Here is a 23,081-nt window from a genome sequence, read left to right on the forward strand (position 1 = left end):
TGAGGTCGCGGTGGGTGGCGAAGCCCGGGCGGGACCCCTCAGCCGTGGGCGCTCGCTCCGGGCAGCAGACGCGGAAAGCAGCGCTGCGAACCCACCACGGCTTCCCCCAACGCGGACAAGGGATGTGTGCCTGTGTGCGTGGTCTGCGAGGCGCCCCGGTTGTCAGTGTGCGGACCTTTCTACCGCCTCCCGCCCGGGGGTGGTTACGGTCTGAGCAGCATCCGGCCGGGTGGGATCCAGGCAGGCTGGCTGGGGCCGGTGAATCTGGACCAGCGGGATCCCGGGTTCTCCGCACCCAGGCTGGAGGCGAGGGAGCCGAATTCAGCTCGGAGAGGCGTAAGGGGTTGCTTTGGAGAGGCTCAAGTTTCCTTTCCTGTTTCTTGTCACCATATCGAACTGAGTGTATGCTAGAAGAAAGGTACCAGGTGTAGGTATCTGCGTGGAGCTGAATATATGGGGTCAGTCAGAGGTTTGCCTGGGAAGGGAGTGATGTGTGATCAGTTTTCAGTGCCCTGTTTGGTGAGTCTGTTCCTGGGGGCCTGTTCTGGGTGTGAAACAAAGGCTCCTCTTTGAGCCAAACTTAGGTCCCTGTGTCCACGGTGAAGAAAAATAGCTGGAATCTTCCCAGGCTAAATGAAATAGAATCGTGAAATTTATCCATGTAGATTGTGCAACCTAATTCCCATTCCCTTAGAAACACCTGGGCTGAATCATATCGGATACAGCCAGCAAGTCTTCCTTCAACATTTTGAGAGCAGATCTTAGATCAGGTTGTAAAGGTGACATTTTCTGGGTCGGTGTGAGACAAGTTGTTGATCATTATTTAGGCAAGCTAGTTGGGGCGCGGTCTTGTTGGCTAGCTACTCTTTAAAAATCAAAGCACATTATCGTCTTGCTTTTTTCCTAATGTATTTTACTTACACAAACTTACCTGGACTGGGTGGTTTTTGAGCTGAAGCTCTAATCTTTCAGTCTGATTTGTATATCCTTTCCCTTTTTCTGAATTCTAGAAGTAATAGGTAATTGTTAATACACAACTTTACAGAATTCGGTTTGTCTGATTGTTTTAGTCTCCTGTTAAGCTTTAAATGACCCTCCATTTTTTGTGAGTGTATGTATAAGTACCACTGTTTTTACAGAAGAATTTGAGATAGTTGGGTTTCTTATGATATTCCTATCTAAGAGATCTGGAGTCAGGAAACTTGCAATGAAGGGATTTTAAATTTGGATTGGAAAAGTGTATTAATCATTTTTTGTTTTCTATATTCTATTATATTTTGACACATTGGAGACCTAGCTGGCCAGGAAGAAACTGCCCTTCCTAGAGATAGCTAAGTCACCTTGACCTGTGAACACACCTTTCATATGCAGACCCACCCCCAACCACCTACCTCCTTTATCTAATTTTTGCACCCCAAGCCTTCCTCCCTCCCCCTAAATCAACCCAGGGCCAGGTCACAGGCAACTAGGGACAGCCCTAGGCCCCATAGCCTGCTGGAATTATTTTAACTGGCCAGTCCTAAACTGTTTACTCCGCCCTACCTTTCCTGCAGAAACCCTAAGAAAGGCTGTGGCTGTTGCCTTCCCCTGGCTCCTTTGTGCCTCCTGACTGACACTGGTGCTTCCTCCTGTGGCCTGGCCTGGTGTGGCATGCCGTGACTCTCTCCTTTCTAGCCAAACGGTGAATAACATTAAACTTTTTTTTTTGGTGGGATTGACCTTTCCTTGTCACTTTTATAAATTAAGACCCAGGCACAAATCAAAGGGGGTCTTGTTTATCATTAAACTATGAAGTAAAGATATAAGGTACACGTGTGTGGTGAGGAGGAGGAGATATGGTAGAAAGAATTTTGGCTTTGGTGTCAGATTGTTTCAAACCCTGGCTCCAGACTTTGCTTGTATACATCAGGTGACATTAGACAAGTCATATAATTTATCTGTGCTCTAGTCTCCTCCTTTATAAAATATAGAAAATAATATTTACTGTACTAGATTTTTAGAGTGTTAAATGAAATAAGCTAAACTTTCCCCTTAACACAGACTTGTATATTCAACAACCTTCAGTATGTATCCATGTGAGTATCTAATTGGCATCTCAAGTGTAACAGATCCAATCCGAACTTGTGACACTGCCCTCCCAGATTTTTTCCTCCCCAGTATTCCAGTTCTGAGCACATGACACCACTATTTACCCAGTTAACCTAGGCCAAAAAATCTTAAAATAATTGTAGGCATTTCTTTCGTGTACTTTTCAACTAATTCATCTACATGTAAAATACATTCAGAGTCTGTGACCACTTCTCAACTCTGCTGCTCCCACCTAATCACTTCTTGGCTTTTTGGTTAAGATCAAGTGTCTGCTTCTCCCACACTAGTCCAACCCACTGTATTTTTTCTGTATTTCTTCTGCCTGAACAACTGCAGTAATTCCCTAGTTGGCCTGCTGGCTTCTCCTCACCCCCCTATAGTCTCTTTATTCTTCACATAGCAGCTAGAGTAAATGTTTTAAAACATGAGTCAGCCCTAGCAGTCTTTTGCCTCAGCTCTTTAGTGACTTCCTATCATATTTAGAACTTAAAAAAAGTTTTCCGGGGGACAAGGGGGTGGCTCAGTCAGTTAAGCATCTGCCGTCAGCTCAGGTCATGATCCCAGGGTCCTGGGACAAATCCCACTTCAGGCTTTGTTCAGCAGGGAGCCTGCTTCTCCCTCTCCCTCTGCCTGCCACTCCCCCTGCTTGTGCTTGCTCTCTCTCTCTGTCAAATAAATTTAAAAAATCTTTATAATTATTATTATTAAAAACATATAATGCATTATTTGTTTCAGGCGTACAGGTCTGTGATTCATCAGTCTTACGCAGTACACAGCGCTCACCACAACACATACCCTCCCCAGTGTCCATCACCCACCCACCTCATCCCCTCACCCCCTCCCCTCCAGCAACCTTCAGTTTGTTTCCTGAGATTAAGTGTCCTTATGGTTTGTCTCCCTTTCTGGTTTTGTCTTGTTTCATTTTTTCCTCTCCTCCCCTGTGATCCTCTACCTTGTTTCTTAACTTCCACAAATCAGTGAGATCATATGATAATTGTCTTTCTCTGATTGACAATTTCACTTAGCATAATACCCTCTGGTTCCATCCATGTCGTTGGAAATGGAAATAAATAAAATCTTTAAAAAATAAAGAAATGGGGTGCCTGGGTGGCTCAGTCGGTTAAGCGTCTGCCTTTAGCTCATGTCGCGATTCTGGAGTCCCAGGATCGAGCCCCACATTGGGCTCCCTGCTCAACAGGGGGTCTGCTTCTCCCTGTGCCCCTCACCCAGCTCATGTTCTCTCTCTTACTCTCTCTGTCGCTCTCTCAAATAAATAAATAAAATCTTAACAATAAATAAATAATAATAAATTTTTAAAAATTTCCAAATCACTTTTAAACACAATTCTAGCTTTTTTAAAATCTAAAGCTACATAAAACCCATAGCAACCTATTTTTCTATCTGAGATCAAAACAAGTTTCTTTTTTCCTACCTAAACATAATTCTTGGCATTGAGGTAAATCTGAATTCACATGATACACTCTGTCAAACTTTTCCAAAATACTTTAAGCCCTGCTTTGGAGGGAAATTCTCATGTTATGCATACATATTTACATATTTTTTTCAAAGACTAATGACACATTTATGAGGTTAATAGGCATGTAATGGGACCATGATACTACTAATAATGTGAAAACAAAAAGCAATTCATTTATACAAAGTGTTCCTGTATGGTGCAGTATGAAATGGGATCACAGAATCTATGTACATTCATGAATCACCAAAATTTCAGAAACTAAGCTCACTTTAAGAAAATTCATTCTGGGGGTGCCTGGGTGGCTCAGTCGTTAAGTGTCTGCATTTGGCTCAGGGCATGATCCCAGAGTCCTGGGATCGAGCCCCACATCAGTCTCCTTCGCTGGGAGCCTGCTTCTTCCTCTCCCACGCCCTCTGCTTGTGTTCCCTCTCTTGCTGGCTGTCTCTCTCTGTCAAATAAATAAAATCTTTAAAAAAAAAAAAAAAGAAAGAAAGAAAATCCATTCTGTTGTTTAGAGCAGAGTTGGCCAAATCGTGATGTATAACAAAAATACTGTGTATAAAATCTTCAAAGTCAAGTATTAGCCCAAACTGGCAATAACTGCAACTTAAAAATGAACCCCATCCAGGTCTTTACTGTGGCAATGCAATGTTAGCTTTGTGACATGCAGGTTTTACTGAGGTTACAACCTCTTCTCTCTTGCCTCTCCTCTCAGTGCTCCCCCTGTCTCCAGCTTCTTCTTGGCCTTCTCTGCTCTCTGACCTCATCCCCTCTCCTCACTTCAGTACGGACCCATCAGACTTCTTACTGTTTGTCCAGCTCAATGCATTGAAGATGTTCTGGACCTGGCACCTTCCCCTCAGTGTTCTTTTCACAAATATTTCATGGCTCATTCTCTCAGTTTGTTCAGGTGTCTGCTCAAACATGATCTCAGAGAAGCCTTACCTGACCATTCTCTTTAAAATAACAGTCTTTTAAGATTTTTTTTTTCTGTATAACTCTTAACTGATATTATCTATTTATTTGTTTATTTGTGTCTTACCCTTTGGAAGGTAAGCTTCATGAGGAATTTTGTCTTCCTTGCTCTTATATCCCTAGGATCTGGCACATCATAAGTGCTCAAAAAATATTTGTGGAGTGAATGAATCTCCATTCTCATATCAGTCATTTACTCAGCCTTCAGTCATTCATTACACAAGTATATCTTGAATTCCTACTATGCACCAGACACTGTGTGAGAGGTACTGTGTTACTCAAAATAGACCTAATCCTTGCCTTCAAAGAACTTTGTGAGAGGAGGAAGGGGGAGATAAACATAAAATAAGCACTGTATAAATATGTATTATTATGAAGGATTTTGAAGAATACAAAGAGGCCTAGTTTAATTTCTGCATGACAATGAGTTTCCCAAATTTGTTCCTGCTTTTGATTTCTAATTTCATTTTCCTGTGGTTGCAAAACGTATTTTGTATTACATCTTTTTTAACTTTATTGAGGTTTGTTTTATAGCCTAGGATATGGTCTGTCCTGGAAAATTTTCCTTGTGCAAATGAGAAAAATGTTTATCATGTTGGGTAGAGTGTTCTATAGATGTCTCTTAGGTCTAGTTGGTTTATACTGTGTTTCAAGTCTTCCGTTTCCTTGTTGATCTCTGTCTCATTGTTCTTTCCACCATTGTGGGAAGTGGGGTTTTGAAGTCCCCAACTGTTATTATTGAAGTGTCTATGTCTCCCTTCATTTCTGTCAGTTGTTGGCTCATGTATTTTGGTGCTCTGTTATTAGGTGCCTATATATTTATCATTGTTGTATCTTCCCTTTATCATTATGAAATGTTCTTTCTTTTTTTTTTTCAAAGATCTTATTTATTTATTTGACAGAGAGAGAGACAGCCAGCGAGAGAGGGAACACAGGCAGGGGGAGTGGGAGAGGAAGAAGCAGGCTTCCAGCAGAGCAGGGAGCCTGATGCAGGGCTGGATCCCAGGACCCTGGGATCACGCCCTGAGCCGAAGGCAGATGCTTAACGACTGAACCACCAAGGCCTCCATGAAATGTCCTTCTTTATTTCTAGTAACTTTTTTTTGCTTTAAAGTCTATTTTATCTGATATTAGCACAGTCACTCCAGCTTTCTTGTGGTTGCTATTTGCATAATTTATCTTTTGCCATCTGTTTACTTTTCATTTATTTGTTTCTTTGAATTTAAAGTGGTAAATATATAGCATATAGTTGGACCATTTTTTAATTGAGGTGTAATTGACATATAACATTATATTATTTCAGGTATACAACATAACGATTTGCCGTTTGTGTATATTGTGAAATGATCACAGTAAGTCTAGTAGTTAGCATCCACCACCATACATAGTCACAAAAAAAATTTTTTTTTCTTCTGATGAGGATTTTTAGGATTTACTCTCTTAGCAACTTTCAAGTATGCAATGGAGTATTATTAACTATAATCATCATGCTGTACATTAAATCTCCATAACTTATTTATTTTATAACTGGAAGTTTGTACCTTTTGACCCCCTTTACCCATTTTACCCACCACCTCTGGCATCCACCAATCTGTTCTTTTTATCTGTGAGCTTAGTTGCTTTTGTTTTAAATTCCACATGTAAGTGAGATTGTACGTATTTGTCTTTCTCTCTCTGACTAATTTCACTTAGCAAAATGTCCTCAGTGTCCATCCTTGTTGCAAAAAACAATATTTCATTCTCTTTTATGGCTGAATAGTATTCCATTGTATATATCCATATGTATATCTTCTTGAATTAGTGTTTTCATTTTCTTTGGATAAACACTCAGAAGTGGAATTATTGAATTGTATGGTAGTTCTATTTTGAACTTTTTGGAGAACCTCCATACTGTTTTCCATAGTGGCTACACCAATTGACGTTTCTACCAACAATGCATAAGAGTTCCCTTTCCTCCATACCCTTGCCAACCCTCATTATTTCTTGTCTTTTTGATAATAGCCATTCTCACGGGTGTGAGGTAATATTTCATTACGGTTTTGGTTTGTATTTCCCTGATAATTAGTGATGTTGATCTTTTCATGTACCTGTTGGTCATCTGTATGTTCTCTTTGGAAAAATGTCTGTTCAGATCCTCTGCCAGTTTTTTAATTGAATTGTTTGGGGTTTTTTGCTGTTGAGTTGTATGAGCTCTTTATATATTTTAGATATTAATCTGTTATCAGATACATAATTTGCAAATATTTTCTCTCATTCAGTGGGTTGCCTTTTCATTTTGTTGCTGTTTTCCTTTGCCGTGCAGAAACTTTTTAGTCTGATGTAGTCCCACTTTTTTATTTTTGTTGCCTTTGATTTTAGGAGTCAGAGTCAAAAAATTTTCATCACCAACACTGATGTCAAAGAGTTTACAGCCTATGTTTTCTTCTAGGAGTTGTGTGGCTTCAAGTCTTATATTCAAGTCTATAATCCATTTTGAGTTCATTTTTGGTTGTGGTGTAAGATAATAGTCTAATTTCATTCTTTTGCATGTGGCCACCCAGTTTTCCTAACACAATTTATCAAAGAGACTTCTTTCCTCATTGTATATTCTTGGCTCCTTTGTTGTGAATTAATTGACCATATATGTGTAGGTTTGTTTCTGGAGTCTCTATTCTGTTCCATTCATCTGTGTGTCTGTTTTTATGCCAATACTATACTGTTTTTATTACCACAGCTTTGTAATATAGTTTGAAATCAGGGATTGTGTTTGTTTTTCTTTCTCAAGATTGCTTTAGCTATTCACGGTCTTTGTGGCTCAATGCAAACTTCAGGATTATTTGTTCTATTTCTGTGAAAAATACCATTGGAATTTTGATAGAGATTGCATTGAATCTGGAGATAACTTTGGGTAGTATGGACATTCTAATAATATCGATTCTTCCAATCCATGGGCACAGACTATCTTTCCATTTATATGTATCTTCTTCAGTTTCTTTCATCAAAGTCTTATAGTTTCCAGTGCACAGATCTTTCACCTCCTTGGTTAAATTTATTCCTAGGTATTTTATTCTTTTTAATGCAGCTTTACTTCTTGAGTTAAAACTATTTTCTCTTATTATAGGAATATGTAAGTCTAAGAAAATATCTCAAATCTAGCTTCGGGACGCTGGGGTGGCTCAGTCGGTTGAGCATCTGCCTTCTGCTTAGGTCATGATCCCAGGGTTCAGGCATCCAGTCCCACATTGGGCTCCTTGCTCGGCAGGGAGCCTGCTTCTCCCTTTGCCTCTGCCACTCCCCCTGCTTGTGCTCTCTCTCTCTCTCTGACAAATAAATAAATTCTTTAAAGAAAATAAAATTTTCTAAAAAATTAGAAAAAATAAAATCTAGCTTTGGCTATATTTTATAATTTTAATATATCATTTTCATTTTTACTTTGTTTTTGGTCTATAAATTCTATTCTGCTTTATATTAGGTGTTCTGATGTTGGGTGCATAAGTATTTACAATTGTTACAGCCTCTTGATGAATTAATCCCCTTATCATTATATAATGACCATCTTTGTCCCTTGTTAGTTTTTGCCTTAGTCTGTTTTGCCCCATAGAAGTATAGTTGCTCCTGCTTTCTTTTGGTTTCCATCTGCATGGAATAGCTTTTTCCATCCCTTAGCTTTCAGTCGATGTCCTTAAAGCCAAAGCGCTTCTGTTGTAGGCAGCATATAGTTGGGTCTTATTTTTTCATCTCTTCAGCCGTTTTGTGTCTTTCAATTGGAGAAGTTAATCTATTTACATTTAAAGTATTTATTGATAGGTAAGGGCTTAATACTGACAATTTGTTCATTGTTTCTTAGGTGTTCTGTAGATCCTTGGCTCATTTCTTCCTCTCTTGCTCTCTTTGTGATGTGATGATTTTACGTAGTGGTATGCTTTGATTCCTCTTTTGTATATCTACTGTAGATTTTTGCTTTGTAGTTTCCATGAGGCTTACATAAAACATCTTGTAGTTATAACATTCTATTTTAACCTGGTTAACAACTTAACTTCATTTGCATGCAAAAGCTCTATACTTTCACTCTACCCAGGCAAAATCTCTGAACCAGGTCTGTGTCTTTGAAAGTGTATATGTAAATTAAAATTTTGTTTATTAAATCACATATTAAATATATGAAAAACATCTCTTTTCAACTGATGCATAAACTTGGTTAAGAAATCTGTGTCAGAGAAACTCACTAAATATTAATCCTCAGAGGGATGAGCTTTGAAAGCTTTTGTTAAAACAATTTGTCCATGCTTCCCCTAAATTGACCCTTTTAAAAATGTGCATTTCCTTATTTCTTTATAATGGGCTATATCCATAACTGTGACAAAGGATTGTCATACTGGTCTGGTTTTATGGTGTCTGTATTACTTTTTCTGTTGCAGGTGAAAATGAGTTCTTCGGTAAGAAGAAAAGGCAAGCCAGGCAAAGGAGGTGGAAAAGGGTCTTCTAGAGGAGGAAGAGGAGGCAGGAGTCACACTAGCAAATCTCACGGGGGCGCTGGCAGTGGTGGTGGCAGTGCTGGCAATAGAAAGGCCTCAAGTAGAATTTGGGATGATGGCGATGACTTTTGTATCTTCAGTGAATCAAGGCGCTCATCCAGGTCATTATGCTTTTTTAATGTTTAAATATAGAAACAGTATCAATTCCTAATCTGTGGGAGGGCAGAGAGCTGAGAGGAAGGGGGGAAAATGCCAAGTAATTTTGGTCAAGTGAATTGTCCCTCTTGTTTTAAAACCGTGCAGTCTCCTACTCTGTAACCTTTTCTAGAGACATTTTGGCAAATAACAGCTTTTTTTGGAAGGTCGAAATCTGAAGGTAACTTCAACTTACATGACACTGTGAATTGAGTATAATTCTGTTATTGTAACTCACGTTACCGGGAAAGTAAATATTAGAAATGGCGAAAGTGATGAAAAGTATTTTAAGTATTTCTTACATATTGTAGTTTGAAAGTCCCCAAATGCTACTTGTCTGTACTCTCTGTCTTTTTAGTTGATGAATTATCTATTTTCCAGACATATTAGCCAAATCTTCACCGGTGCTTCATGTGATGACCAGTGACAGAGTCATATCCAGGCTTCTTTCATATTCAACTCTTAAATAATGAATAGATTCTGATAATTCCAATGAAAATTTAATGAGAGTAAAGATTTTACTGCTGCATGCTATGCAGTATAGATATAGAATTTTCATTGTCTCTCAAATGGCACTGCAAGCTGTCTCCTGGAACTTTTAGAGGTGAAAAGATTTCTTTAAAGCTACACACACACTCTCTCTCTCTTTTGTGGAAGTAACTCCTGACTAAATATTAGTTAGAAAGGAATATAAGTGAGTGCTGGAGTTTAACTGCATCAAACATGCTTTTAACTTTAATGAATACAACTATATGCACTCAGGAAAAGAAGAAAGAAAAATAGCATTTCCGTAGTTTAAACTTGCCACTAAATGTATCTGGGCCCTGTGGTGAGCAAGATGTGGAAGAAGAATTACAATTTCCTTGGTCAGTCTCAGTTTCCAAGTGCTTTTTGTAGTTGAAGCCACTTGATGTACTGAGTATGTGACTTTAGGGTTTAAATATATGTTTTTATACATAGACCCTAACATAACCAAATACTTGATCTGACATTCAACCAGAGAATCTACAATTTTTTGTTGTTGTTCTAGAAGAAAAATAGTCCTTTCGGACATATTGAGAGCTAATATGTCAAGCTCAAACTTGACACCTTTAAAGGAATCTAGGAATCTTCCAGGGTGATTTTAAGCTATATTTTCACTTTACCCGCTGACTTAAGAACCTAACTTCTGAGTTAGATGCAGCTCCCTTCTTTTTGAAAACGTAGACATTGTAACTGGAGGTTCTTGCCGTCTTGGGCATTCAGTCATGCAGCAAGTATGTCCTGAACGCCTGCTGTACACCGGGCACTGCCTTAGGGACTAGAATGACAACAATGAATAAAATATTGTTCTTGTCTTCATAGAAGCAAGTGTGAGGTATAAAGACCATAAACAATATCTAATATGTCAGGTAGAAAGTGCCCTGGAGAAAGATAAAGGAAGATAAAAAAGGTAGAAAATGCCAAATAAACTGCTGTTATTTTTAAATAGTTGCTGTTTTATGTAGAGTGATCAGGGAAGGCTGCTCTAATAGCATGCCCTTTAAGCAGGGACAAGAAGGAAATGAAGGGGAGAGCTGTGAAGCTACCTGAGGGAAGAACACTCAAGGCAGAGGGTCCGAAGCCCCTCAGCCAGGAGCATGCTTCGAAGGTTTAAGAAGTGGCAGAGAAGCATGTGGCTAGAGTGGATGGGTAACAGGCAGTTAGATGCAAGAGGCTAACACTGCGTAGGACTTTATTGGGCTTTATAAGGATTTTGGCTTTTGCTTTGAGGAAGATAGGAAGCCATTGGCGGCTTTAAGGTAAGGATGTGTGACATCAATCCCTCCGGCCAGAGTTGCTGCTGTTCAACATACGCCTTTATGTGAATTAGAAAAAGGTGTCCCTTTCTTTGGGCAGTTATAGCCCTAGAATGCATGGGTTGGTAAGCTAGCATGGACTGGATTTGAACTCTTGCTGTCCCGTCCTCCCTTATCCTCCTCCTACCCCCACGAGGAGCCTTTGCACAGCGTACAGTCTGCGCAACTATACTCAGTAGCTCTGACTCAGTATTCTGTGTGGAAAACAGACCCCAGGGGAACATGGGTTGGAAGCAGGAAGACTAGTTAGGAGATACTCTCCCAAGTGGAAATGTCATAGACAATTTACATCTAAGTCTGGAGTTCAAGGAAAAGATCTAAGCTAGAGAAGTAAATGTATGAGTCCTCTGAGTGACTGCAATTTAAAACTGTGAGATTGGATGAGATAGACTACCATAGATAGAGAAAAGTCTGAACTTTGAGCCCTGGGACACTCTAGGTTTTAGAGCTGAGAGAGATTAGGAGAATCTGACAAAGGGGATAGAGGGGTTGCCAGTGGAGTAGGAGGAAAACTAGGAGAGTTTGGTTTCTGGAATTGGGAAATAAAGGTGCTCTAAAGGGGATTGTCCGGTCAGCTAGGATGGGATACATAATGGGGATACTCACTTGTAAAGGCGTGCTTGTGAGAGGTCAAGAGAGGTGTGCACTGACTGCTGGCCTCTGGATTTGGCACTGTGGATAGCATAGGTAACCTTTTTTTTAGGTTGCATATTCATTGCCTTACGTAATTTCAGTTTACTTATTAATTTTTGGTGTGAACTTTTTTCTTTATTCAAGTCTAATTAATATACAGTGTTATAGTAGTTTCAGTTGTACAGTATAATTGTTCAGCAGTTCTGTACATGACTCAGTGCTCATCAAGACAGTGTGCTTTTAATCCCCATCGCCTGTTTCACCCATCCCCTGCACCCACCTCCCCTCTGGCAACCACCAGTTTGTTCCGTGTATTGAAGAGTCTGCTTTTCTGCTTATCTCTTTTTTTTCCTGTGTTCATTTGTTTTTGTTTCTTAAATTTTACATATGGGTGAACTTCTAAGAACTGTCTTACCAAATTCAAATATATAAAACATTATAGTTAACTATGGTCACTGTGTTGTACACTACATCTCCAGAACACACCATCTTATTACTAAGTTTGTTCCTTTCGATTTCCTTTACCCATGTGCCCCAGTGCCCCCTCTGCCCCATAGGAATGATCACTTCCCCTAAATAGTTCTGGAAGATGGCAACATTTTCTTCATTCCCACAAAGGTGCCATATAATCTAGTTATCACCCTCAGACCGCTGAAGAACACATGTGAAGGCCACCAGGAATTTCTTGAACCAATGGGATAGACTGGAAATGTTTACATGGTGTTTATTCATTTGAATTCAGGATTATTGGAGACTTCTGTTTTATTGAGAAGGACTGAGATTATGCAGGCCACCGGGGTAAGATTAACTAAGAAAATTATCCTATACATGGAAAAGTGTACAATCCAGATGTCTTTCACATGTTATTTGCCAAGAATCAGATAATTTCAGTTTTTAATTGGTTAACTCCCTTTTCTATGACTCCCAAAGCCAGATCTCACACTGCTTCTGTAGGTGGCATGACAATTGTATGCCTAGAGGAAAATGAGCTGCCAGGATCTTTGCTCTATGGCCCCATTTTGGTCTTATCTCACATACAGCTTTACTCCAAGCCATCACCTGGTGAATATCTGCACCTTAGCTTCAGTAACAATAGTGTTCAAGACTCTTGATGGGTGGTAGGATGAGACAGAATTTTCTTAGTGCAGTGTTTGATTTTTCTCCTCATAATTTTGGTTTTAGGCCTCATTGACTTACATCTATAGCATAGGTAACCTTGACAAGAGCTGTTTGATGTGGCTGGTGAGGAGAAGCCCTGAATGTAGTGTGTGTCAGAGAGAAAAGGAAAGAAAGTGGAGACAAAGACAATGATTTAGATAATCCCTTTGAGGGGTTTTACAATAAAGGGCAGAGGAGGAAGGAGAGATAAGGCAATAGTTTGAGGGGGTGTGCATTCAAGGGAAGGATTTTGTTTGGTTTTTTTTAAGATGGTAGACATTTTATAGGATGTGTGTATGCTGATGGGAATGCTCCAAGGGGAATGAAGAACCGATGATGTAGAGGGAAAGAGAAGTGCTGGGATGATTTCCTTGAGGAGATTGAAGAGATTGGGACACAGTGTACAAATAGAGGGATTGACTTAGGGTCTAGGGTGGGTCTTCCTTAGGAACAGGAAGGAAGGCAACGTAAAGGGGATACAGATACGTGGTGGATGAGATAGAAGCCTGTAGAATTCCCCACCCCCCCTTTTTTTTAACTAATCATGAGAAAACAGACAAACCCAAATTGTGATAATTTTTACAAGATGACTGGCCTGAGCTCTTCTAAAAAGACAATGTCAGGTAAGAGAACTGTTCTAAATTAAGGGAGTTTGAAAAAAAGGATAGCTAAATATCATTATTAATTAGATAACCAAAAAAATCTGGGGCTTCTGGGTGGCTTGGTCAGTTGAGTGTCTGCCTTTGGCTCAGGTCATGATCTCAGGATCCTGGGATCGAGCCCAGCATCAAGCTTCCTGCTCAGCGGAGAACCTGCTCTCCCCCTCCCTCTGCTCCTCGCCCCCCCCACCTTGTTCTTGCTCTCTCAAATAAATAAATAAATAAAATCTTTAAAAAAAAATCTATAGAGGACATGATTAAAGCAATTGGGAACTTTGACTATGGATTATATACTAGATGATACTGTATCCATATAAAATGTCTTGTGAGTGAGAATAGTATTGTGGTTATGTAAGGTTATGTAAGAGTCTATCTCTGTACTTAGAAAATACATGCTGAAAAATTTAAGAGTGAATATGATCTCTACACGATGTCTGCAGCGTGCATTTAGGTGGTTTGGCAATATATACATAAAGTAGAGAAGGGGCATATAACAGGCATGTACGCGTATAGAGAGAGAGAGGGAGGAAGAGATGTGCATGTGTATATGCATGAATGTATGGCAAATGTTAACAGTTGGTGAATCTAGGTAAAAGGTGTTTATTTCTATAGGTTTAAATTTTTTCAAAACAAAAAGTTAGCGGTCTCTTTGCCTGGCTGGCTCAGTTCGTAGAGCAAGCCACTCTTGATCTCGGGGTTATAAGTTTGAGCCCCACGTTAGGTGTAGAGATTACTTTAAAACAAAATCCTAAAATGGGCCCTCTAAAGTGTAGGTTCCATTTGTGTTTGTGTGCGTGTTCCATTATTGAGGAGCACCTGGCTTGCTCAGTCGACAGAACATGCAATGCAACTCTTAACGTCAGGGTCTGAGTTCAAGCCCCACAGTGGGCATGGAGCCTACTTTAAAAAAAAAAACAAAAAAACTGTTAGAGGAAATGATAGACTTGGGGCAACATTTCTTTTCAGAAATTGTGACTAAGTGGCTAAAACCACAATCGATTATATTTTCTCCTTTGCTACCCAGTGTTGCAAGTATAAATATGAGGTTCTTTTCAAAATCTCAATATTGTGGACTGAGATTTTAAACACAAAAAAAGTTTCTTCCATTTCCCTAGCTTGTGAAAATTTATAATGAAACATGCCAAACAAATAAACAAAAAATTTAGTAAATAATGTTAAACTTTAGAATTTATTATTGCTTAAAATATTAAAAAGAGTCCCTAAAAAAATCTAAAATCCAACAATGAAAGATTAGTGAAATAAATTCCAGTGCATCTATATCTATACGTAACCATTTAAAAATATGTTGTAGGAGAATATTTAATCTTAGAGAGATACCAGTTTTATTTTGATAAGGAAGTAAAGCAAATTATCAAAGATTATATGTGCTGCATAATTTTATTTAAAAATGTCTGTGGAAAGAATTGATGTGAATTAGGATGACTTCTGTTTTCTACTTTTCTCCAGCGAACATGTATTTATTATTAATTTTTTTTTGTAATCAGGAAATAATGATAACTTAGGTAAATATTTCAAAAGCCAGGCCTAATATTCACAACTAAGATGAGACTCTTCGTTGTTTTCAGATTGGGTACCTAAAATAGAATGAAACAATACTTTGTGTGTAACATATTTCTTTTGAAAGTCCTCTATTCCAGCAGGAGTCATCATAGCATTCGTTTTTTCCGGAGGTTTCTTTAATTAGTGAAGCCAGATTTAATGATTAAGAATCTAATCAAGTTTTTTTTCAGCAGTTGCAGGATAATGAAGTCTGGTAAGTACTGTAGAAAACAGGGAATTCTTCACATTCATTTTTATCATTTGTAAGATACTTGACAGTACAGTGGGTATTGTATATACTTGGGGGCTGAGAGGAGAGTGTCAAGTTCTGGTCCCAGGTAAATGTGTCCTTTGCAGACCTAGCAACAGTAGCGTAAGGAAAGGAGAGGCACGCCCCAGATGGAAGCCTGAAGCCAAAGTGCCCCTTCAGACCCTGCACATGACTTCTGAGAACCAAGAGAAAGTGAAAGCTCTTCTCCGGGACCTGCAAGAACAGGACGCCGACGCCGGATCTGAGTAAATCATTTTATTTGAGTAAATCCGTGTATTAAGGACAATGTATTGGCCGTGGGAAGGTCCTGTGTGTCTTGGGGAACACTTTTCAGTACTGATCCTATTGTGACAACATAATTAGTTGAAAGTGAGCTGAGAGAAATACAAGAATAATTATTCAGCAGCAGTTTCAGAGTGAGTTTGTTTTGCAATATCGGCAAGCAGTACAGATTGGCTTTGCTGCTTTTTATCCAAGGACAATGCTGAAACAGATTTGGTAATTGCTTTATCCACAGCCTTCCAAACAAGACCTTGGAGTGAACAAGTAGCAGCATTGTTGTAGGAGCAAATGTGGAGCTATCAGATGAAGTCTTAGGGGGTACACTTTCTCATAACCTTCTGCCTAAGAGAAACAACTTTTACTCTTTTGATTGTTTTGCTTTGTGATTTCAATCAAGGAAGTTGGTTCATTGCATTTGCCACAATTTATGGTCCATCACGAATAGCTCCATCTCCATCTTACCTACAAATCTCTTTATCCGCCTTCGATTTAGGAAAGGTGGTTATACAGCAAAGCAAAAAATTAGCGGTGATTTTTATGAATGAGGAGAGAGGATAGCCAGGGCTTCTGTGGTTAAGATACAGGCTCTGGGTCTACAGCCATACCACCCTGAACGCGCCCGATCTCGTCTGATCTCGGAAGATACAGGCTCTGGGGTCAGACTGCCTTAGCTAAAATCTCTAGTTGCTCTTTACTGTGTAACCTTTGGCAATTACTAATCCTCTCTAAGTTTTAGTAGATTATCTGAAAAATGGAGATTCCAATAGTATCTGATTAAGGATTAGTGGGAAGACTTTTAAAGAGGTAGAGCACATAAAACACTCAACTTAATAGTACCTGGCATGTAATAAATGCCTGATAAGGATTAATTGCCAAGATGTAAGTGAATAGATCAATAAAAGTTTAAATCAGTGACTGAAGAATAGTTAGGATCCTGTCCTTTGGCTCCTTGAACTTAATTCTTAGACTCTTGCTAAATTTTTCATTGAAGTACATGGAAATTAGTATCTAATATCCAAACATGTTACCTTTGTCAGAAGAGGCATTTCTGGGGAGGAGGAAGATGACGAGCCTGAGTGTGATGATGAACTGTACTGGTCTGCTGGACGAGAAGCTTCCCTTGTTCCTGACTGTGACCCTTTGGAATATGCTGGCTCGGGCCCAGTGGAGCCTCATAATCCAGAATTTACAGTCTCAACGTTTGCAGTGCAGAAACTTTCCAGGTGATTGCTTTCCACATTTATGGGAGCTAGGGGAGAACTGAAGAAACTGAAATCGTATGATAGACCCAACTACCCCTCCTTGAGTGCTTTCCTATTGTGTGGGTTGCCTGATATATGTCTTATAGCCTCTCTTTCAGAACAAGGTGATCAGGGAGTATTAGCAGAGATACTTTTTCAAAATACAGATCCTGCCTATGTATGGCTATAACTTCACATAAACATATGTAAATGAACTTCACTTTTGTGATTTGATACTACTTAATATTTTTTGTCACGTTTCACACTTGGTAGGTATGGTTTCAACACTGAACGCTGTCAGGCAGCCCTGAGGATGTGTGATGGAGATGTGGGGGCATCACTAGAACATCTGCTCACACAGTGTTTTTCAGAGACATTTGGGGAGAAGATGAAGATCTCTGAGGCGGTTGCCCACGTAAGCTTGGATGAGTGTGTGGAACAGCGGCAGGAAGAGGCATTTGCTCTCAAGTCCATCTGCGGAGAGAAATTTATAGAAAGAATTCAGAACCGAGTCTGGACCATTGGATTAGAACTGGAGTATTTGACGAGTAAATTCTGCAAATCTAAGCAAAAGGAAAGTACCAAAAATACACAGGACACTACACTTGAAATCTGTAAATTTTACCTCAAAGGAAATTGTAAATTTGGATCAAGATGCAAATTCAAACATGAAGTGCCCCCAAATCAAATTGCCGGAAGAGCAGAAAGAATTGTAGATGATTCTCATCTTAATGCCCATGAAGATGCCTCTTTTTTATATGAACTTGAGATTCGATTTTCTAAAGACCACAAATACCCTTACCAAGCTCCCCTTGTGGCATTTTATTCCACCAATGAAAATCTACCTCTGGCTTGTCGTTTATATATTTCTGAGTTCCTTTATGGCAAGGCCTTGACATTTGCAGAAACTTCAGAACCTGTTGTATATTCTTTGATAACCCTTTTAGAGGAAGAAACAGAAATAGTCACTTTACTAACAAATACCCATCACAAGTACAGCGTCCCTCCTGTGAACTTTCTGCCGGTATCCTCTGGGACCAGAATCAATAATCCTGTCTGTTGTAAACCAGTGATTCCAAATAATTCTTTTGCTTCAAATCAGATTCCTGAAGGTATGTAAGGCCTTGATTCAAGCGTAGAGGGCTTTGTGGAGGGGGCGTTCAGAATGGTGGATTAAGGAAGTCCGTGTTTCCAAGGGCTGCTCTCGGATTTCCTGGTGATCTTAGGCAAGTCATTCTCCTCAGTCCGTGGGCAAAAGGGAATGAGAATCCCCTGAACTGTGGCCTGACTTTAATTGTAAGTCCCAGTTTTGTCGGCTCTCTGCGTTGAAAGTTTGTAGTGATGTATAAGTTTATTCAAGCAGCTGGGGGCTGGAAGAACTTTAAAGCATCTTCCTGGAAAATCTGTTTTGTTTAATTCGTTTTGGTTTCACATGTTTACTTCTGACGCTTTACATGGAGTGACTCTCAAATGAGTTTTTAGAGACATTTCCCTTTATATAGTACACTAGACCTCCAAAGTTCATTAGCACAGTGCTACCTTTATGAATCCTTAAGTCCTCGAATGTTTATGCAAGCTTCTGGCTTTATTGAAATCCAGATTTGCCGTACAGATTCTTACGCCACAATTAAACTCCTTTTTTAGAGTTCATCAAAGAATTCTCTCTTACTTGTTGCTATCGTTCTTTGAGAGAAACAGTTTTTATTATTTCACAACAGTTCTTAGGTAAACATCAGTAAGTAGAGAACAACGAAATTGCATTGAGATAGGGATGGTGGACAGTTGGGTAGGTTACTCACTAGCCACTTGCTCCCAAATGGCAGCTTCTGGCATGTGGGTTTCAAATATATTCCTTTAAAAATGACAAATTGTGTGGCCTGGAGTTTTTTAAGTAACAGCTTTATTGAGATAAAATTTACATACCATAAAATTCACCCTTAATTTCAAAATGTACAGTTCAGTGAGTTTTTAGTATATTCATAGAGCTGTGCAACCTTGACCACTATCTAATTCCAGAACATTTTTATCAACCCTAAAAGAAACCCCATACTTAACTTAGTTAGTGGTGAGTCCTTATTTCTCACTTCCCTCAACTCCTGACAGCCATGAATCTACATTCTGTCTCTCTGCATTTGCCTCTTCTGTATAATTCATAGAAATGGAATCATACAATATGTGGCTTTTGTGATTGGCTTCTTTCACTGAGCATCATGTTTTCAAGGTTCATTCATATTGTAGGATGTATCAATACTTCATTTTATTGCTGAGTAATATTCCAATATATGGACATGCCATATTTTGTTTATTGATTTATCATTTGATAGATATTTGAGTTGTTTTATGTCATGAGATTTTAGGAACGCTTGCAAATAGTTGAAACTTTTCAGTTAATTCCTTGAATGTAGAGTCTACAGAATTAACAAGGCGTGCTATGATTTTTTTCTTCTATTTTTGTAATTTGGTTTGACTAAATAGCTGCTTGTACTTGATTAAAGTTTATTTGAAGATGCATTTTAATTTCTTTAGCAGTAGAAGTAGATGTTTGAAATGAATGAACCTGCTTTATTTACGCTTTTAACTTTCTCTCCATCTTATGATTTTGTTGTTGTTGTTACTTTATTAGATAGTGACTTTCCCCCTTTGCTAAAGAAAGGGCTCCATATCGAAAATGTTTCCTTTTATCCCCTTCAAGTTGAAAAAGAATCAGAACCCGAGGAGGAGACAGATGAGGATGAAGGTCCTGCACCAGTTATAGTGGAGAATGAAAGCTATGTGAACCTTAAGAAAAAGATTTCCAAAAGATATGACTGGCAGGCAAAATCAGTACATGCTGAAAATGCTAAAATCTGCAAGCAGTTCCGAATAAAACAGGTAGGGTATTCTGAGAGAATGGCTAGCATTGCCTCCCTAATGTACCCTAATGTACAGGTGAACGGATTAGGAATTAGGAAGCCTTGGCTACCCTCCCTAGTATACTTTTGGTTCTCTTTAACTCTGAGTGGTCAAAGTTCCTGCATGCCACAGCAAACTTGGGTGCATGTTCTAGATAGTTCTGGAAAGTCCAATGGCTGATGGAAATGTAACACATGCATATATACCAAATATTCTCAAAATCATGTGGCTTTAGTACTGTAATAGACAATCTGGTAAGTGAAATGAAAATTAACACTGATTGACATTAGAAAAAAATAGTGTAGGAAAGAGAAGGATAAGGAGGGGCCCTTACCCCATTTCAGAGAATCACAGGATAAATAACTTACCCAAGATCACATAGCTAGTAGGTGGCAACAGGGATTCAAATTAATTCTCAGTTCCTAAAGTCCATGCTGTTTTTTCCCCATTCACAAGAAGAATATTTCAAAAGAACCTATGAGTGAACTTTTAGGGCAGAGTTGGGTGTAGGACAAAAGGTTGCTTAACCAGTTTGGGGATTGGATTAATGTGTCTAACGGCTCTTCTACTTGTCAAGTTCTGATTCTGATTTTTGACACAGTATAACACATCGCATATTATAGTGCAATACCTGTAGAATGTCAAAGTGAATAGAAATTCATACCATAAATAAATAGTAAGATGGTAGAAACAAAAAATTCCACATTCAATTTGATCAGTTTGTGTTCAGAGGTAACAAATTTATATGATAAAATTGTAGGCCAAAAATGATGTGTTAGTATGTATTTCTTATTCAAAAATACAGCTTTAGTTTTAACATACACTACAGTGTTTATTGGCCATTGGATGTCAGACTGTTACATCTATGTGATGCCTGGCCAAAAAGAACCCTTTCATGAGTGCTCTTACTTTAGTGACTTTAGTAAAACTCTGATATTGTATAGAACTATGCTGTCCAATGTGGTAGCCCCTAGCCACATGTGGCTATTTAAATTTAAATTAATTAAACTTAAATGAAATTAAAATTCAGTTCCTCAGTAGCACTGGCCACATTTCCAGTGCTCACTAGCTATAGGTAGCCAGAGGTGATTATATTGGTCGGTGCTATTAGAGAACATTTCCATTAACATGGGAAGTTGTGTTGGGTAGTGCTGATGCAGAGACTCCTGCTAGGAAGAGCTCAATAGTGCTAAGCAGGACAGCTTGTTTCTCTTATAAGATCTTGCAGTTTATTCAGATGTAGGAAAACCATAAAGATTTCAGTGCTTATTCTGGCTGATTCTCTGAGCAGCCTTCTGACTGAAGTCATCAGCATCCAATCCTAACAAATCTGCAGTTTCTCTCTGAACAAATTCTTGAAGAAGAGGGTGGGTCAAGCTATGGGATTCCACACTCGAAGCTTTGTGAAAGATGCTTCAAAGTCCCTAACTGATGGCTTATCTTTTATGTTATTAGGCTTCCAGACAGTTCCAGTCAATTCTACAAGAAAGACAATCACTCCCTGCTTGGGAAGAAAGAGAAACCATTCTTAAATTGTTGAGTGAGCACCAAGTGCTTGTTATAAGTGGTATGACTGGGTAAGAATGCAATTTATTTGTAATGCAGCTTTCCCATGAATATGGTATGTCCCCTACCCAACAAGTTCTACTTGTAAAAACTGTTATTATTTGTGCTTTTTCTGGTCAGATATGAAATAATATTTCGCAGACCCTAATATTATAGATCTGCAGCCAACAGACCCAAGTTACAAAAAAACAAAAACAAAACTCAGAAATCCATCCAGAAGGGACACCTGGGTGGCTCAGTCAGTTAAGCATCTGCCTTCAGCCCAGGTCACGACCCCAGGGTCCTGGGATCGAGTCCCTCATTGGGCTCCTTGCTCAGCAGGGAGCCTGCTTCTCCTCTCTCTGCCATCTGCTCCCCCTGCTCATGTTCTCAATCTCTCTCTCTGACAAATAAATAAATAAAATCTTTAAAAAAAAAAAAAAGAAAGAAATCCATCCAGGAATTTATACACATTGTACATCTCTGCCTTGAGACAATTTTAAGGCAGAAGATCTAACTGAACACTTTTTTGGTAAGATTTTTAAAAGATATTAATTTATTTGGGAGAGAGAGAGCACACGAGTGCAAAGTGTGAGGGATAGAGGGAGAGGGAGAGAACATCTTAAGCAGACTCCGCACTGAGCAGAGTCCAACGTGGGGCTCAATCTCATGATCCTGAGATAAGAACCTGAGCTGAAACCAAGAGTCGGACACTTAACCAACTGCACCACCCAGGTGCCCCTTACTGAATGCTTTTAAGAGGCCCATTTTTTAATGCAAAAGATAGTTCCAAAACGTACATACATACATACATACATACATACGTTTATTTATTTATTTATTTATATTTAAAGATTTATTTATTTATTTATTTGAGAGAGAGCGCACACATGTGCATGCACGCAAGCTGGGGGTGGGGCAGAGAGAGCAGGAGAGAGAATTCTCAAGCTAACTCCTCCCCACTGAGCACAGAGCCCGATGGGGGGTGCTCAATCCCAGGACCCTGTGATCATGACCTGAGCTGAAATCAAGAGCTGGCTGCTTAACCAGCTGAGCTACTCAGGTACCTCTCCAGAACATTTAACTTGGAAACTTTCATCTTCTAAATTTATTCTGATTTCCTTAGAGCTCTTATTTGTTCTTTTAAGAACAACTTAAGGCATATTATTTTTCCTGTTTCACACTTTTTATATGCTATCCAAATTTATTTAACAGAGACAGGTTGTAGGCTTAATTTAGTTCTATATTCAAAGGTATTCAACCTAATAATTACATTTGTGTCCAGACTCACTGAGACAATAGTAGTTTGAGGTCTTCCTGTTTCTTATCTTTTTAACCTCAGTCCGCTTATAGCCAAATCAGTAAGATAATATATAAAATCATAAGAGAATACTCCCATTTCTTTAGGATTCAAATACAGATGTATGTACATGTATATACATAGGAATGTACAAATACATTCCTAGAGGTGTTTACAGAACTTAATCTAATGTCTGCTCAATTGTGCCAATTTTATAAATGATACTAAACTATTATATGAGTGTCCTGGTAATCCACGTGCAAATTCCTAGCAGTTACGAGCTGTAAGTAACAAGTCAGTAGGTCCGTTTAGAAGATAAATGAAGCTGGGGCGCCTGGGTGGCACAGCGGTTAAGCGTCTGCCTTCGGCTCAGGGCGTGATCCCGGCGTTACGGGATCGAGCCCCCACGTCAGGCTCCTCTGCTGGGAGCCTGCTTCTTCCTCTCCCACTCCCCCTTTGTGTTCCCTCTCTCACTGACTGTCTCTATCTCTGTCAAATAAATAAATAAAATCT

At 39.1% G+C, this 23,081-nt stretch overlaps 1 protein-coding gene across 5 annotated transcripts in view; it reads left to right on the forward strand.

The window, feature by feature from the left end:
- Positions 1–23,081, forward strand: part of DHX57 (DExH-box helicase 57) — a 66,366-nt gene that overhangs the window by 245 nt on the left and 43,040 nt on the right. For 2 of the 5 annotated variants that reach the window (XM_034659635.1, XM_034659636.1), the window contains 6 exons: positions 8,938–9,155; positions 15,395–15,553; positions 16,628–16,813; positions 17,105–17,943; positions 19,524–19,702; positions 21,179–21,300. In XM_034659635.1, the coding sequence (XP_034515526.1) occupies positions 8,944–9,155; positions 15,395–15,553; positions 16,628–16,813; positions 17,105–17,943; positions 19,524–19,702; positions 21,179–21,300 (1,697 nt within the window). In that variant the 5' untranslated portion in view covers positions 8,938–8,943. Of the gene's footprint in view, positions 1–9; positions 337–1,553; positions 1,682–8,937; positions 9,156–15,394; positions 15,554–16,627; positions 16,814–17,104; positions 17,944–19,523; positions 19,703–21,178; positions 21,301–23,081 lie in introns of those variants that run through there. The other 3 variants (XM_034659633.1, XM_034659634.1, XM_034659632.1) reach the window with 3 other exon arrangements.

This window comes from Ailuropoda melanoleuca, chromosome 4 (genome assembly GCF_002007445.2).
Source record: "Ailuropoda melanoleuca isolate Jingjing chromosome 4, ASM200744v2, whole genome shotgun sequence".
NCBI classification, from domain to species: Eukaryota; Metazoa; Chordata; class Mammalia; order Carnivora; family Ursidae; genus Ailuropoda; species Ailuropoda melanoleuca.